Source organism: Merops nubicus, unplaced genomic scaffold (assembly GCF_000691845.1).
Source record: "Merops nubicus isolate BGI_N331 unplaced genomic scaffold, ASM69184v1 scaffold15238, whole genome shotgun sequence".
Lineage (NCBI taxonomy): Eukaryota > Metazoa > Chordata > Aves > Coraciiformes > Meropidae > Merops > Merops nubicus.
The window spans coordinates 1-18324 of NW_008627841.1; the positions used below are offsets into that span (position 1 = coordinate 1).

General features: G+C 36.6%; 1 protein-coding gene across 1 annotated transcript; it reads left to right on the forward strand.

The window, feature by feature from the left end:
• Positions 1–3: 3 nt before the first annotated feature.
• On the forward strand, positions 4–15028 carry SLC25A16 (solute carrier family 25 (mitochondrial carrier), member 16; the record flags this gene model as incomplete). Its single annotated transcript, XM_008946486.1, has 9 exons — positions 4–34; positions 838–930; positions 3120–3253; positions 4881–4944; positions 10592–10713; positions 11247–11313; positions 12079–12241; positions 13081–13149; positions 14872–15028. Coding segments are annotated over 9 exons (900 nt in total), but the record flags the coding sequence as incomplete, so codon positions are not given.
• Positions 15029–18324: the final 3296 nt, after the last annotated feature.

Here is an 18324-nt window from a genome sequence, read left to right on the forward strand (position 1 = left end):
GACTTCTACTGGCTGCGCTCCTTCATCGCCGGAGGTGGGTGCGCCTGGCCGGGCTCCGCGGGCGTGGGGAGCCGGGCGGAGGTCACGTCCGTGTCAGCACCCCCGGTAGAGCTGCTATTGGGAGTACCGTCACCGGGGGGGTTGGAAGGGTCGTCTCTTCGCCTTTTTTTCCGCCCCTTTTTCCCACTACTGTGCGGATGCAGGTGGCTCGGGACGCGCGAGTGACTCGCACACGTGTCAGAAGGGGCGCAGCGCCCAGACCCCGATATGGTGCCTGGGGAGGGCGGGTTGTCCCCGTCCCAAAACGGCTGCGGCCGCTGTTGTTGGGAAGATGCAGGAGGTGTGAGACAGGGTCAGCCTGACGGGCACAACGCCCCGTTAAAAGCCCGCTTGTTCCCAGCTGTCGGGTTTGTAAGGGGCTAGAAGGATGTTTATTTAAAGTTTTCGCGTCACGCTGCGCTCGCAGTTGGGTCCCACTCTGAAGTAGCGCAGGGGGCACGGCACACACGTAGCCTGCTTTTCTGGAGAGAGCAGCCAGGGCTGTTTTCCGCAGAAGGGAGGGAGGAAGCCAAGTGGAAAGCTTTCTCTGAAAGCTTCTGCTCTGACTTCACAGCTGAGAGATGATGGCCATGGGTTTTTATAATCAGGAAAAGTAGCTTATACCTCTCATTAAGGCTTTAAAGGGTTTGTAACACACTTATAAGAGAGGCTGTTTCCTTGTCATCGGGGCTTCTTCCTCCTATACTCAATTTAAAAATACATTAGAAAAGTACCTTATTTATTTGTTGTCATAAAGAAGTTTTGTCTCGTCACTTTTCTGTTTCCCCTCTTGGAAAGGTGTTGCAGGATGTTGTGCCAAAACAACTACTGCACCACTGGATCGAGTAAAGATTTTGCTGCAAGCTCATAACCACCATTACAAACATCTAGGTAAGATGGCTGCTGTGTGTCTAATTTTGGGGTTTAAGTGCAATGCATGTGGTTGGGGTATGTTGATTTTTTCAGTGATGTGGCTGATAAAAAAAGGCACTAATCAGACAGAGGGTTGGATCTGCCTGGTGAGTCTCTGTGCCATGTTTTGTTAGTGCTTAAAAAGAAAACCAAAGCTGTGCGAGTGAGTTGCTGTATCAGTTGGTGTGTTTGAGATTGAGATGTCGGAATAATCCTCAGCAAGGCCTGTAAGAGCCAGGCTTGATCTTCCCCTGAGTGAGGCCAGCAGGAGACTGCTAATCATAGGTTCAGAGCTGGGATAATTTATGTCCTGTCACGGCTGGTAACCACCGCAGTCCGATACAGCGTGTGCTGGTTCCCAGGGGCTGTGCAAACCGGTGCTTCTTGGAGCTCGGTAGCCCTCACAGGGTTTGGGGATGACACAGTGGTGAACACCAAATCCCGCATTAGGCTCCCAGGCAGCAGCAACTGGGTAGGTATGAACTGAAGGCAGAAGCGGGTTTGCGCTTGGCGTGAGGTGCAGGTGGTCTGTGTTCGGCTCCTGCGTTGCATCACGCAGAGAGAACGAACTCAGTTGTCAGCACGTTGAGAGGCGTGCTCTGTGGGGCTGTAACAGTGCCCTCTTGTGCACGGGATCTGAGGTATTGTGTTTTGTGTTCCTGAAGGATGTCATAGCCTATGTTGCAAATTCTAAGTGTGTTGCAGTTGTCAAGAAAAAATAATGATTTTGAGTCGGTTAATTTTACATGTAAGGAAACTGAATTTTTTAACTTAGACTGTAGAGATAATTTTTTTTTTAAAGACTGGAAAATAAATCTTAAAATTCAGTGGATATATATTCACTTCACTGCACCAAAAAGGCAAATCCAAGTAATGTGGTGTTTTGGTAACAGTCACATAGGCGTGCATTCAAATCTGCAGTTGAATAACTGACGTCTGAAGTAATCAGCTTGATGTTTTAAAGCCTTATTTTCTGTTTGCTTTTGTTACTATACCGTTACTGGGAAGTAAAATCTTATGTTTTTCCACATTTACGGTTTTAGGAGAGATACGATACTGATTATTTGAAGTGTCTGACTTGAATCCATGTCCTTGCTACATGTAGCAAAAAAAACCTGTGGATGAGATACCTGTAGGTGCAGAGACGTGAGGGATTAGTTCACAGAAGGCCTTGCTAGGTGTTCTTACTGTCCTTGCTGTGTAGAGTTTGTGCCACATGGATCTTGGAGCCTGTGTTTTAAGAAATAAGAACAGTTACACATCATTGTAGGACAGAGAGAAACTCTAATCATGGCATGAGTATTTTCAGAGGCATGTAATAAGCATGACGTCTTAATACATTTAATATTCTATTCTTTGACACCTAGAAACTAATCAACCATTGTTTTATTTAAACTTCAAATGGAAGTCTGTCAACTGCTTTTTTTCTGCATGAAAGTAAGATAAATGTGTAAGCCTTTTTCATGTTCAGCTCTTGAGTTGCACATGAATGGAAACTGTTTAAGTGTTACCGTTCTTTACCAAAAAAAAAGTCAATTTGGTAGCAACTGTACATACCTAATAATATGTTTACAATAAAACTGTAGGTTTTGCCCAAATTTGTGTGATCTTGCATTATTTCCCACCTATTAAAAGGGAATAGGATTATTTTTTGTTGCAACGACTCTGGGACAGGAAGTGTGATATGTTTAATTTGTAAGTAATGAGAGTCTTAAAATTGTTTACTTAATTTCCTCAGTGATGGCATTTAATTTGTAATTTAGCATGTTGTAATAGTGCGTGGTTTAATTATTTTATTTATTTAGAATTGATTGAATTACAACTCAGACAGTTCCCTTCCTTCAGTTGCTAGAATTAGTTTCTGCGGGTCATCTGCAGTAGGTTTGCTTGTGGCCCAGCCAGGTCACAAGGCCTGAACGTGTGAGTTCAGAAAGAGCTACACAGAGCAAGCCTGGGAGGTGAGGAAGCTGATAACCTTAAACCTCATCCTTCTGGCAGTGTTTGGCCATTGAAACGGGATTTTCCACTATCCATAGTTACATGAGCAACGTGATCTGGCCTTAGTTCTATTCATGCTTTCTTATTGTCAGTAATATTTGCTTGATTTTTTTTTTTTTTCTCCTTTCTACAGTGTAAGTGTTAAATACCTCTTTTTGTGTAACTGGCAGGAGTGTTTTCTACATTGTGTGCTGTCCCCAAAAAGGAAGGCTACCTTGGGCTGTATAAAGGAAACGGGGCAATGATGATTAGGATCTTTCCATATGGTGCAATTCAGTTTATGGCATTTGACCAATATAAAAAGGTAGTAGAATTAATTTTGATTTCCTTTTTTTCTGTCTACAGTGAATACAGATTCTTTATGTGATCAAAGCTAACACTGAAACTTTTGTCTTATTAATTATCTGCATGTCTTTTCAAAGGTTACTATATTTTTTTTTAATATACCCCTTAAAAATGTCAGGGCAACAGTGAAGCCTTTTGCAGTTTGCTTAAGGAAGAAAATTCCCATTGATTTTTGTACCTTTGTATTGGTGACAGTACTACTTTTTTCTGTGAAAGAAAAGGGTAATCTAAAGTCTGCTGCTATTTCTATTGCTGTAAGGTAGCCCTTTGTCAATATAGTATGAATAAAATGTAAAATGGAACCTCTTTATTATATTGTTTGGATTCTTAGTACTTGACGGGCAGAATAACTTCAACTTGAAAGTATGCCTGGATATGACTGTTACATTTGACCTGACAAATCACTATCAGTCTATAGGTAAAAATGACTTAGAAGAGAAAATGCTTATTTCAGGGTCCTGCAAAATTGGTGGATTCCTGTCTGTTCTTGTGCATTTTACTCTTTCTTAATACATACATAATAAATCCCTGCAATATCTTTTGGGAGTCAAGTGTTAGCATGAGGATGTTTTTAAACATTGATAGTATGTGGTGGAAAATACCATTGTACTGTGTAGCAATGAGGAATTCTGTGTTTGAAAGGTCAGATTTAGTGTCCAGTGAAGTAAATCGCATGGTCTTTACCAAATACAGTGAGATTGAAGCTGTGATTCCCTTCCCTACAGAGCAAATCTCAAAAGGCTGATACAAAGAAGTAACTGTAATATTTCTTTTTTTTTTTTTTTTTGTTGTGTAATTGTAAATGCTGTTGATCTATGCTTCTTTTATGTTGTGTTGAGTAAAAGACCTGCATGCCGTTATCTATAATGAACTGATTTATGAACATGCAAATTTCAAAAAACCAGTTAGCGTCATAGCAATTTCTTTTGTCTATTAATTGACAATAAACATTGAAGATGTTTGGGAGGAATGTGTTAAAGAAAAAGAAAAAAGGAAGTTATGAAATTATTTTCTCTAGAGCAGAAACTGCTTCTTAAATAGCCTCAGTTATTTGATAAAAGCCTGGAAACTAATTTTTAGCTTCCTTCAGTGACCTAATGTAACTTAGGAAGTTCTTGCTCTAAAATGCTTGTATGATTTCTCTTTTTTTATCCAGTTAAGCAAAGTATTAAAAAATTCTTTATAGGAGTAGTTTCACATGCTGTGTCTGTAGACAAAAAATTTACTCTTCTCAAATATGTCACATTTCAACTTTGCTCAGTGTCCTTTGCTCTCTATCATGCAACAGGGAAAGTATTCAGTTTGCCTTGTTTGACACACAAAGATAACAAAATAATTCATCTAGTTTCTGAACAGTACAAATATTTTTAACAAATTGTGCCTTGCTAGTAGGATTTTAGCATTTTCATGGATTTAGTAAAATTGGTAACAGCACCAATGTTCAGAAAATTAATTTTAACAGTAATTAAGTGCTCTGGTTTGAGTTTGTAGTGTTGTAAACTTCTTGGAAACAGACAATAAACCATGTGATGTACTTCCCTGTATTTCCTGATTCACAACTATTGTAAATGTTCTGTATTTTGTAGGTAATAAAGAAGCAACTTGGGATTTCAGGGCATGTGCATCGATTAATGGCTGGATCCATGGCAGGTATAGTTTTGTACTTGGATTTCAGACATCCCTTTTCTTGGAAAGTTAATATTTGTTTAGAGGATGATTCGATTTACTTTCAGGTCAAACTTGCAAAATTGTATTAAGGAAAAATACTAGTAAATGGTTAATGTAACACATAGTTGCCTAACTGAAAGCTGCTTTCCTAAAAGTATTATTTAATAAAATGTATTTGCTTAAGCATTGAATTCTGTGCTATGTTGTAAAGCACAGTTTTTATAGTGTTTATTATGACTTTTAAAAAATGAAAAATCCAGTGTCATCAAGATAAAGATGCAGGTTTTAGTAGAATTGGCTCATCAGCCTGTCTGCCATTGCTACTAGGTTGAATATAAGCCCATAGAAATAGAGAACTGCAGCTCCTGAAATGGGTGGATTGTTTGAATTTGCCAGAAATGTCTGTGCTGTTGGTTGTACAACATCCAATGCAGGATTGTTGTGATAATCCTAAAATCATAAAGTCTCAACTTTAAAAAAAAATCATCAATTGGTGCAATAGCAGTAGAAAAAAATATTTAACTGCCAGTATACAGTATGTGTGTACTTTTCTGTTTTCCTTGTTAGTCATTCAGCCAAAAATACTTAAGAAAAAAACAGGGAAAGGTAAGTAATAATGGACTGGTTCTAATCAAAGATGGTTATTCATTTGCTTCTACTTCATAGAACAGGCTTAGTGCTGTCTAGTGACAGTCCTTAAGTAGTTATGACATGAGTATTAATATTGGGTTCTTTTGGAATAAAAATACTGGAGTTTGTTAATACTGCCTTTAGTTAAACTGGGAAGATCTCAAGGTATTTTGGCTTTGCATGCCATCAGAGGAGAAGGAAAGATAATGAAATGAAACTATTCAAAGTTTCTAAAAAATGGCAAAACCTATTTGGTAAGACATGTTCCAGAACTTGGCTGGCTTTCTCTCTGAAAGAAGTGGAAGAAATACATAGATTTTCCCCCCCCCCCTTTTTTTCTTTCTTTCTTTCCCCCCAACCTTATCTGTACTAAAGAACACTTTTTTTTTTTTTTTTTTTCCCCAAAAGTTTATTATTGGCTTTTTCAGGAGCCTTCTCAAAGACCTGGAATCTGACTTGGGAGGCACTATGAAAACACTGAATAATCATCTTAACTTTGTCAGTGTTGGACATGCTGGAACTCTTTACATAGATAGATTAATAGCATCTGGCATTGTTTTAAGCACCTTACTGGTTAAGTCTGTTTTGTAGTGGTTGGAGTAACAGAAATATAAGTAACGTACGCTACTATCTAGAAACCATGATCAAATGAACTGCCTTTTTTGGTGTGTTTAAGTATAATATATTCAGTAGTCTGGTATTGAGAACCCCAAAAGTGAGTAGATGAGCTAGACTTAAGTGTGCAGTGAATTCAAAACAGCTGTCAGGTATAGTAATAGTTTCATACATGAGTATCTTACTATTTGTTTACTAGGTGGCATTATCTGCATTTTGGGATTTGCATTAGGTTAATGTGTGCATGTGTGTTGAGCATGCCAAGAAGATACAGAGGAGGAAGGAGGCACCAAGAAGAGCTTAGAGTATGAAATCTGATAAAGAAATGGTCTAGGTTTGCAAACTAAATAAGAAGGTATTTTTAAAAGCAATTGGTAGTATTTCTTGCTTTAACTTCTGTGTCTTAATTTCCTGCTGGGTCCAATAAGGGGTGTTACTCTGCTTCTTCCAAGTTTAAATGACTGAAGGTGGATTGTTCACCAGTGTTGGTGGGCAGAGGTCTTCAGTTTCCTGAAACCCAGTATTAGGCAGTTGAAAATGCATAATGCTTGTTTCCCTTTCCTTTTTGTCCCTTCTACACCATCTAGCCACACAGCTGTCTTGAGTATCTTCTGTAACTGATAAACAGGATCAAAAGCATATCCACAGGGTTAAAAAAGGCGATGAGGATGGGGGGTAGTAGAGTGAGAGAAGAAAAACCTATTGTAATGTATATATTTAAGGAGGCCAAGTTAAAGTTACTGTGGAAGCTGTAACTCTGAATTTCCTGAGTCTTGTGTGATTCAAATTCCAACTGTAACACCTCATTAACAGATAAATGGTGTATAACTTCTAAGAAAAGACAGAGCTGGGGAGAAGGTAGAGAAATCATAGATGTTAGAGGGGTTTAAGAAACAATTATCAAGTAACACCTGTATCACAGGATGATTTTGCAAGTGAAATTTTTTTTATTTTATGGATTTATAATTGAAAAGTCTGCATTAAAACACAGAAGTGTGTATTTCCTTCTGTGGCCTTGATTAACTTAACAAATAATAATTTTGGGCATTTTAAATTTTTCTCTAGAATAAACTCAAGTTTCATGAAACTAATACAGAAGGCATCATTTTGTTTTTGTCCTTTTACTTTTAGTAGAAGTGATTGGAAAAGAGTACTGATTTAGAAGGGTGCTGTCTCAATTTTAGAGAGTATGTAACTAACAGTTACCTATTTGAGATAGCATTTTAAAAGAACGTGTGCTGTTTATTTCTTCAGGTGCAATTCAGAAACAGAATTTTATACTGGAGGTCTAGAAATAATAGGACATGTAAGCTAAATTAAGCAGTTTTTTAACTTTTCTGATAAATATTCTTTGTGCGTATGGTTCCTGAAGCTTTTTCTTCAGAAGATGCCTCCTTGATAGATTGATCTTTATACTAGTTAAGGAGCATATCTGCTGCTGTTCAAGGCTGTGACTTGTGTTTATTGCTTTTTGAACTGTATACCTCTGAATCACCTGGTAGTACTTAATTTGACCTGTGCAGTTATTGATAAAGTACAAAGGACAGAGAAATTTTATTATACAGAAATAATAAAAATTTGCATATCAGTTGTGTTTGCAGTACCTGATCTTTTTAAGTGTAATTCATGTGCTTTTTTTTCTTGCTCCATTTTTTTTTTTAAATTTTCAAAGACAGACGATTACTAAGAATGGAGGAATGGTAGGGAAATTAAGAGACTGGTAAATCCCTTTACAGCTAATCTCATTGTTAACTCCCAAAGCTGGGGAAGCAAATCAAGGACAGCCTAACTCCTGTTGCGCTTCACTGACAGTAAGTCTCAGTAAAGGTTTATGTAACCCGGAATCTTGTCCCCAAGAGTGGTCAAAGGCGCTTGAGGACAATATGGCAAGTGAAAAATGGTCTTTCACTGACTTCTTGACTTCTGAGCCAGTGTTTGCAATGAAAAAGTCTGGTGTTTTTGAAGAAGTGGTTCCTTAAAGGAGGGAGGAGCTGCACTACCATATTAGGATTGTTTCAGATCAGACGCTGGGAACTGCAGTATGTATCTCCAAACTGTTGAGACAGTTCCAGTTCTGTCCTCTTAAACCAGCTGTGCGAGAGATTTTTGGCTCAGCTCTTGTTGTTTGGGATAGACTTTGCTTCCTCAAGACACGGAATCATCCTTAAGATGCTATGGTCTGACTTCTGATAACTCATAATATTTAGGGAGTAGAGGTTAGTAAATTTGTAGACTCCACCACAATAACTTTGTGACCCAAAGCTGGCCACCATTTCTCCCAGAAAGGACAGTGGCTCTTCTGGGCCCTAAAGGAAATCCTGATCCCTTGTATGTACACTTTGCTTATATGAATAGCAAGCAGTAACATGCCTCTCCCAGTTGCTTCTAGAAAGCGTATTTTGTGTGTCTGTTATAAGTACTTTTTAATTCATAGCTAGAGGATTTTTAATAACTAAATTAAAAAAAAAATACTGTTTAAATCCCTACTGCACATGGTTTCTTTCAGTTCCATCTGATTTTTTATTTTTTTCAATTGTACTATTTTTGAACTGTGTTCACTAGTTAGTGCATTCACTAAGCTCTTGGTTGGTCTGTTTGCTATTCTGTCTTCAGAAGATATTCCTGGATCCCTATCAGTTCATGACTGGAAAGAGAAGAGGGATAAAGTTGTCTGGTTTAAGTGGGATAGCTTTCCTGTAAACTCTGAAGCTCTGTAAAAGTTTTTTTTTCCTCCTATTTTTAAAAAATTGCTTGCATTCATCCATTTTACAATATTTCAGGCAATCCATTATAAAAAGGCTGTGGTCTGAGGGATTGCCTTTAATAATGTAGGTCAGTGGAAACAGTTCTGGAATTGCTCTGGTGTTTTTCTGCTTCCAACTTCTGAACCCTATGGGTGAGACAATATCAGAAATCAACTGCAGATGTTTGCTTTTTGTTCAGAGGAATCTTCCAGAGTCTCTGAAAGAGACATTTTTGTCTTCTAAAATAAATGACTAGTAGCATACGCCAGAAGGCCACAAATTTTACTCTTAATTGACAGTTGACCAGTGTCAGCTTTTTGGTGAGCTCATTTGATGTTAATTGTTTTTCTCCCCATCTAATAATGATAACTTCTCTCAGATCATTCAGCTTACTAAATTGCTTTTTTAATCTACAGACATAAAAGTTATGAAGAGTTTGCTTGCAGTAGTTGTTGTTTGGGGTGTTTTTTTTTGTTTTTTTTTTTTTTCTTTTTTCCTTTCTGTCCCTGTTGTGGTTTTCTCTTGGCCTGTGGAAGGGAGGGAAGCAATACACCTGTAAAAAGAGAGATCATTAAGGGACTATTAAAACTTAAGAGGAAGTGGCAATTTCCTGCCAGCACAAAAGTGTGCTTATCTTCTGAAGGAGGAATTTTTTAAGGGTGATGTTTAGTTAAAGCAGAGTGGCTGCTAGAAAACAAGATCAATCACCAAGATTTTTCCTTTCTTTTTCTATTTTTTTAATGGTATTTTTTTTAGTGATGATGGTATACCACCAGAAAATGACCTCATTTTTTAAGGAACAGTTTTAATTATTCCGTCGAAATCATTTGTCAGCAGTAGAGTGGTTTACCTCAAAAACTAGTAGCAGGAAAGAACTTGTTCGGTTAACTGTTAGAGGAGTTGTTCTCTGTACCAGAGTTGTTTCCAAACTTGGTCAGCATCTGATCAGTTTTGAAGCAGTTGATAACTGGATGAATCCTACGATTTGATTTTGGCATTTTTCATCTAGAAATAGCTTTTTGGGTCAGGTTTGGAACAGAAGTGCTGGTGTAACATGAACTATTAAAATAATGCAACACAGTTAAGTGCTCCTCCTCAGTATGATCCAAATTTTATATGTCATTAGAATATATGTAGTACTTTCAGATGCAGTAGGTAAATGTATGTATGTCCAGTAATCACATCAAATTCTGACAGAACCCTTTTAAAATTAAGTGTGTAAATTTGGTGGTTTGATTTTTTTTTTTTTTTTAAAAGAGTTGGAAGGATTAGGTTTCATGGTTGGAGTCCTGTAAAGCTGATGCACTTAACTAGTCTGATGCTTAGGAGCCATGGAAGTAAATAAGATCACTCGTGTGAATACAGTTAGGCCTATAAACCTTTGGAAGATCAAGGCCTAGTGATCAAGTGTGCAGCTTCAGCCAACACCAAGTATAAACACAAATCCTTTTTGTGTTATTGAAGGTAGTGTTTCTATTTGCTGATTGTAAGTAACTTTAAGTATTTCTTTAACATAATCATTTGTATGTGCTATTATGTTCACTGCCACAAGAGGAAATTCTAATTTTCAGAATAATCCTAGAATCAGATAAGGTGTAGGTGAGTTTTGTTTGCTTGTTTTGTTTTTGTTTTTAATAAAGGTGTTACAGCAGTGATTTGTACTTACCCTCTTGATATGGTTAGAGTTCGTCTGGCGTTCCAAGTAAAAGGGGAACACAAGTACATGGGGATTATCCATGCATTCAAGATGATTTACACAAAGGTATTTTTTCTTTTAATCTTCAGTCCTGTCAAAGCAAAATGTGCTCTTTTAAAGAATGTTGCACTGCACTGGAAATAGCGGCTTGATGGAAAATAACATGACTTCACTGCGTGCACATTAAATTTTTTAAATGTATTTATCTGGATGCTTCCTTCTGCTTAGGCTGCTAAGATGTAGCTAAGACTTGTGCAAGTGGGAGCTCAAAAATAGCAGAGAAGGTGCTTTCATATAAAAAAGTAGTAATGATACAGTGAAATTTGGGGAGGAGGGATATGTATAATGCAGATATGTCTCCTAGATTATGATGTTGGATGTAGATTTTTCTACTTCATTTTCACTTCATTTCCTACAGATCCAGGCAGTTGCCCCCTCAATTTTTTCAGTCACAAGAAATGGAAATTGATGTTAGCTCCTTGGTGCCAGATGATGCTAGTCAGATTGCTGTCATGTGAATCTGTATGAACAGTGGTATATCTTCCTAAGACCTTTGTTGTATTTCTTGCCACAACTGTGCTTGTATTTTTCTTTCAAAGGAAGGTGGTTTTAGTGCGTTCTACAGAGGGCTGATGCCAACTGTTATAGGAATGGCGCCATACGCGGGTGAGTTAACAACAGAACGTGCCAATCCTTCAGCACTTGTGCTACCAAATTTGCATAATGTATTTGCACACCTAGTTAATGAGTGTCTGTTAAAATCAAGGATTCTGGTTTTTAAGGAATGGAGAGCGGAAGCCAGTAGAAGCATTTGCAACTATTTAATCTTAATCTAGAATTGATCAGTGTGTGTTAAAGCATCTTCAACAGGCACAGCCTGACTCTTCTGAGTTGAGAGTGAGAGAGGTAAAGTGGTGGTGCTTTCTCTCCTGCTTCCTAGTTTTCCCACAAGGAAGCATTTAGGGTATTTCTCTCAAACGGGTAGATCCACAAGAGACCACAGCACTTTATAGATGGAGATTTAGAGCCTCTGTATTGGTTCCATCTCCTGGTGACTTTTATGCAAATATTTATAACAAGCTAAGGTGTTATAAGTCGTGGGTGATGTGGGATGGAGGAACATTAGAACTGCCCAGCTAAACTACACTCACATTAAAAGATCTTAGGAGTTACTCTTAACAGCAATCCAGTAATTTAAAGCCCACAGTCTAGCTTGAAGCATTGTTTTAATGTTAATTGTAAACACTAATTAATTGGACAGAAGTTACTGTAGAAGTTCAAAATATTATTTGTCTGTTTCTTCCTTCTTAAAAACTTCTAAAAGAATTGGAAAATAGTTTCATTTTGTAATTGCAGCTTTTTGTTTATGATGATGCATTGACAAATAGTTTGCTTTTTTATGAAAGTACATAAAATTAAATTTCCTTTTAGGTTTTTCTAAACTTACCTTTGGTACCTTAAAGAGCATTGGACTTGCTCAAGCACCTAACTTGCTTGGACGGCCTTCATTAGATAATCCTGATGTCTTAGTTTTGAAAACACATGTAAATCTGCTGTGTGGTGGCATAGCTGGAGCAATAGCTCAGACGATATCGTAAGTTTGGGTATTGTTTGGTTTGGGTTTTTCTTCTATATAGCTGTTCATTCTAAAGGTTTTGCCTGAGAATATGGTTTTATGTATGTCTAGTTATTAGTAAGGTTTCCAAATCACGTTAGTCGGACACTGGAATTCAGTAATTTCCTATTGTTTCATTTGGTGAATACCTGTTTAACCTTCAGGGTCTTTAAAGATACATGCATTGACTCAATTGAATTTGGGCAAATCTTGTTTAAGCTATGAAATTTGGACCATGGACATAATTAGCAGTATTTCATTATTCCAGTTTATTTTCAAAACAATGTAACCTGTGAAGCCACAGAATTAAAAAATCCTTAGATATTGTATTTGGCATTATTTTTTTTATTACTTTGCCTGCTCTCTCAACTCTTATGCTGTCCTTGTCATATCTTATTTTGTCCATAAAATAAATTTAATGGATTTACATGGCATGAATTTTTCACTAAATCATTGCACTACAAGTGTCATTTTCTGTTAGTCCTTAAACTTAATTTTATTTTCAATTCAGGTGTCTTCTCCCTCCAGTGTTTTACAGACTGTTTTATTCTCTCATCTGATCTTCATGTGTTTTCCTTGCTTGTGCCAAATGGAATATATTAAGAGATCTGATTTGCTGGTTTTGCTTGTTACAGGGGAAGTCTCCCTTTTTTGGAGAACTTTCAGCTGTGTTGAGAATCTGAGCTGGATTCCTGACTCACTGAAAAGGGAGCTTGGTTGTTGCACATGGATTTCTTTGTATTTTTTTTTTTAAACAATATTCATATATAGTCATCACACATTTAGTTTGAACTGCTGTTCAAATATCTTCTCTGTAGATATCCCCTTGATGTAACTCGTCGTCGAATGCAGCTAGGAGCAGTTCTTGGAGACTCTGAAAAGTGCCTGTAAGTATTTTTCTTTTCATCCATAGTGATAGAATTCTTAGATCTCTGAGCAAAGTTAAATTCTTGAAGTTAAAACACAACCCCTCCCAAACTACTGTGGTGTTAATTTTTTTCATTCTATCAATGAGTAAGTTTCCATATAGACAAAAGGTGCCGTTATCATTCTGGGGTTAAAAAAAATCCCTGAAATAACAATGGCGCTTTTGTTAGCAATACTGTTTGTATTAGTAACTCTTCAACTCAACTTAACTTGTGATGTCTGGCTTTTAATATCAGCAGGATCCCTAAGAGAGAGAGAGAGAGACTGTATCTCTCTACTGAAGTGAAATGTTTAGAAGTGATTTTAGTGATGCAGAATCTGTTCCATAAGATGATCTTGCATAATACTGTTTTATTTGCTTTCTTGGATTTATGGTAGTCTCCCACACCCCATGCATAGTTGGGGTTCCTCCAGTATAAGTACCATAATAGCCTTAGAAATCATAGTATTAAATCAGCTCTCATCTTGAAAAACTTCCTGAATTTCAAAGTGTTTCAAGCAAATTCAATTCCGGGACAGTTTTTATCTTGCTTAATTTCAGTCTTGTGGAACTGTGTATGTCTGCATCCAGTGTGATTCAGTGTGAACCCCCTGCACAGTGAATTGAGTCCTGCAGGAGTTGATCTTAGTGACTTTTCATCAATGACATAGGTGTTGCTTACTGTGCAAGTTGCTGTTCTGCTTTCCTGAGCAGCATTGTTTTGCTTGGCTGTTTCTACTCCAGATACTTTAAAAATAAAAATGTGTTAATTATGCTTGGGGTTTTACTTTATGAATTTGTGAGAACTACTTTTACAGATATTAGTCTTCACAATTTAACAATACTGTGACCATGTTTGGAGAGAGCTGTGCTTTGAAGGAGAGTAGACACATCTTCAGAGAATGAGAGGATAAAACAAGTAGGAAATATTGAAGACTTGAGGCATGTGGAAGGTGCTCTTGAAGAGTTGTGTCTTTAATAGCTTTTAAATTTTGAGTGTCTTAAAGAGTTTTACATTGCTTTGCATTTAATGGCCATTTGCTCGGTTTCAGTATAAGAACGTGAGGAAAATTGTTCTCCTTGCATATACACTGAAATTCTCTTTTAATAAGGTCAGATAAATGTAAATTTTATCATTTCTCTTTTAAGAGAAAATACTAGGTCTTTGTCATGGTGTATAATACAGAGCTAAATATAAATTGTGTATGCAGAGCTTTAGAAGAACAGGTTGTATGATCAAGTGTGCAAAGAAGGAGAATGGGATACAAGCCAAAATATTGATCTTTAATGCAAGAGGTGTGTGCTACATTGAGCAAATTATGCTTCTGTTAGTCTGTATTAAATTTGTAAGGAAAAACTGATGATTCTCAACTCCTTCCTTCCAGGTAGGCAACAGAAAATGCGTAGCCATTCTGGCATAAAATGTTTTAATGTCTTAGGGCAGATGTTTTCAGAGGGAAACTTCTTTAGATGGGGTAGCACTGTCCTCTGTCCAATTTGCAGCCCTTGTGCCCAAGCTCCTTGCAGAAGCTCCGACTTTCTTCTGAGTCCTAAAGACTATAATGCTTTGCTGTATGGAGTCCCGTGGGGTTTTTCTCCATAGGTCTCCTAAGAACCAATTAAAACAAGTGTCCGGTATTTGATGTGATTTTGACTATTGAATATGTGTATCCAATAATGATTTGAGTTCTTATTTTTCCAGTACAATGGTGCAGACACTGAAATATGTGTATCAACAACACGGAATAAGAAGAGGATTGTACCGTGGCTTATCTCTAAATTACATTCGCTGTATTCCTTCCCAAGCTGTGGCTTTTACCACATATGAACTTATGAAACAACTCTTGCACCTCAATTAATTTTTTTTTTTAGCCTTTCCTGTAAAATACTGTCAGTTCTCAAATATATTGGTGAGTAAATTACTTGAAGTTTTAAAAAAAAAAAAAAGCTGTCACTGTGGAACTGCTGGTGTCTGATATTTCTTTGCCAAAATGTGGTTAATTTCCTGGAGTGAAACCAGGAGACAGATCCCAATAAACAATAATTATTCATAAACAATTTTTTTTGTACTTGATCTTCTGGGTTTCATTAGATCAATGTTAAAAATTACGTGGTTTTAAAATTACAGCTTGAAATCTATGTAGAATGTGGGTGTTAGTTATTCAGCTTATCACCGTTGCAGGAGTTACACATGTGGTTATATTGCTTTTTAAGCTACTAGTTAGACACCTGCTCTTTAAAAATTAAATTGAATGAACTCATTTGAACAAAATGCAGTCATTTTCATATTCAAATACTTGCCAGCTCTGTAGAAGCTGAATTCAGCAGACCACAACTTAAGCATGTTTTCATTCTATATTTTTTTTGGTACAAGTTTTTCTGTATGCAAGAACAATGCATATATCTTTAGATTGGCACATATGAAAGTCTCTTCAGCCATTTCAATAAAAATTTACAAGTTGTATTTAGCATTATTTGAAATCTTGTGACTTGGAAACCAGTTTCTTGGCATACATTCTGTTCTAAAAAATGCTGTATCTATACAAATAAAACCAGGGGGGACTTTTACAGTGACAAGTGCTAGAAAATATCTCAAGGCCATTAGTATGGGCCTAATTTTACAAGGCATTTCTGTACCATTTCTGTGGAGCTGAATGTTCCCTATTCAGTGTATTGAAGGCTATTTTATGTACTTTACAGTACTAGCTTGTGTTAAACAGGTTTGTCCCTGCCTTAAAACATGGTGACAAACAAGACTGCATGCTGCTGCATTTGCTTAAGCATATGGACCATATTCAACCTCCTGTGCAAGAAATGAAAATTAAGATTGTATTGGAGTCTGTAGATGTGTCTATGTACTGTTTCTAAAGTATGGTATGCAATAGGCTATTACATGTTCCCTCTACAATTCCTGTTGTAGAGAGAATTATTTTCCAGGCTTGTTTATACATGATTTGCATTGATACTCTTGATTTTTACTCACTTGATTCAGGAAACTGTGAAGTGTTTACTTCAAGTGATTCAAGTTATTTATTTATTGTAAATATTTCAGCAGTGTCTTTTACAAATTGGTAATGGGTATGTTAAGTGGTGGATGATAAGATCGAGTTGCTTAATTTTGACAAATCTGGCAAACTGGATTTTGAGTTGTATATTCACTACCAACTTTTGTGGCTAAATATTTTTTTCCCATTTTCTTAAAAGTATGTATTTCTTTGATATGTAACAATGTAGCTATGGACAGAAAATGAGATGTATTTGAATTTATTTTATTAAAAATTTTGAACTAACGTCTTTGTGTGGCTTTGTCACAGCCAGAAAGGATGCATGAGTCTGGAATTATCTGTGTGTTTAACCTTGTAGATATATCTGCATAACATTTTCATTCTTCATTATGACACAACAAATAAGATTTTTTTTTTCATCTGATATTTAGTTTCACTTGAAGGAAAACTAACCAATGTCACAGTGAATCTTTCAAAGTCCTTGAAGTAGAGCTAAATTCACTCTATTTAAAAAAAAAGTGAGATGTACCATTTTCCTTTCCTGTATTGTTTTACTCTGAGGATGTAAGCATCTTCTCAGGTGCCAGTTCTTTGCCATGTTAGTACTGTTAAGTATTATTAGATTTACATCTTAATTTTATTACAAGTTATGTGTTTGAGGAACTCAAGATTTGAGCTGTCATGAAATGTTAAACAGTTTTTATGCAGAATAAAGCAGAATCCAGCATATTCACTCTTGAGAGGAAAAGAGCAGTAAAGAGTTCGGTAATAAAAGTAGAATACTGAATATGAAAACTAGACCTATTGGGTGAAATGGCTGCATTTTCAGGATCAGTTTGGCAAAATAAAATTTAAAAGCGTATGAATAATTTTTAATTCAGAATTATTTTAATACTTTTGAGCAAGGTCTGTGAAATAAAAATACTTTTGTCCAAGGGCTAGATATGAGGAAACTGGAGTTTTTTTTAGTGGCGATTTCTAACTCCTTCTGGAAAGCTTATTTGGGTATTTTTTACTCACAATTTATTTAGAATATCTGACTACTACAGTGGAAACCGTGGACTTAATTGTAAATCATCTTTCTTTCCCCAGAGGCAGCCCTGTGAAAACTGGGTTGGTTTTTATTTTGAATTACTGAGGGATTTATTCTCATGCTTTTTCTGGTCTGTCTCTTCAGTATTTTCACTGGACAAGCAACATCTAATTTTAGCCAGTAAAAAGTATAAGATTAGGCTTCAGCTAAGCTCATTTCTATGCCTTAATCATACATATTCTAATTATTTTTTTAGCTTTTTTCAGCAAATGGAAGGGGGCCTGAATATGTTTGTTTTTATTTGCTAAAAATTCACATAATCTCATAACTAGTAGTTCTGTCCAGTGATTATTTTTGTGAAGAACTAGTTGTGTAGCCTTGGACAGTATTTTTAAAGTTTTGAACCCATGTATTTCAAATACACTTTGACATAGAAGTAGAAAATAAAGCCTCATCACTGTAGGAGTCCTTCAGGTGAGACAGTCCCCCACAGGCTTATCCATGATATATCTTGAAAATCTCAGCCTCTGGGCATTTGTTTCCAGTGATTAAACACTGTGTCTTTAAAATATACCCCATGCTTAATTTCCTCAGTTCTTACAATTGAAAACTTTGGTGCTGTAACTAAGGCTTTTATTAGGACCTGTGTTGCAATTTGCAATCGCTACACAGAAAAGTTTCATGTATTTGAACCTTTCTTTTTTTTTACACTGATGGATTCTAATATCTCTTAAGTATTTAGTTACTAATATTCTCCAGATGTTTTTTTGTTGCTCATTTAAATGAGTTGAGACCTCAAGGTAGACAAATTCTGTTGACACTCTTCAAATTCTTCCCCCCTTCCGTGAAAAAGAAGTGTGCAAGGCACTTGTTATAATCTGCCTTTTCATGTTTGTAACTCAAAACTATATTAAAATAAGTGTAAAGGAAAATATCTCTGTGCTTGGTCCTTAACTGTGTTTTTATTCTGTGCAATTACTGAGTCTGATCAGCTTGGAGATCTCTGTTTTGGTGATACGAAGGACTGCTCCCTGAGCATCCTTAGAGTGGGTCCCAGAATGCTTCAGGCTGGTCTGAGTTAGGTTTCCTGAACTCTCCCTCTCCTCTCCATTCAGCA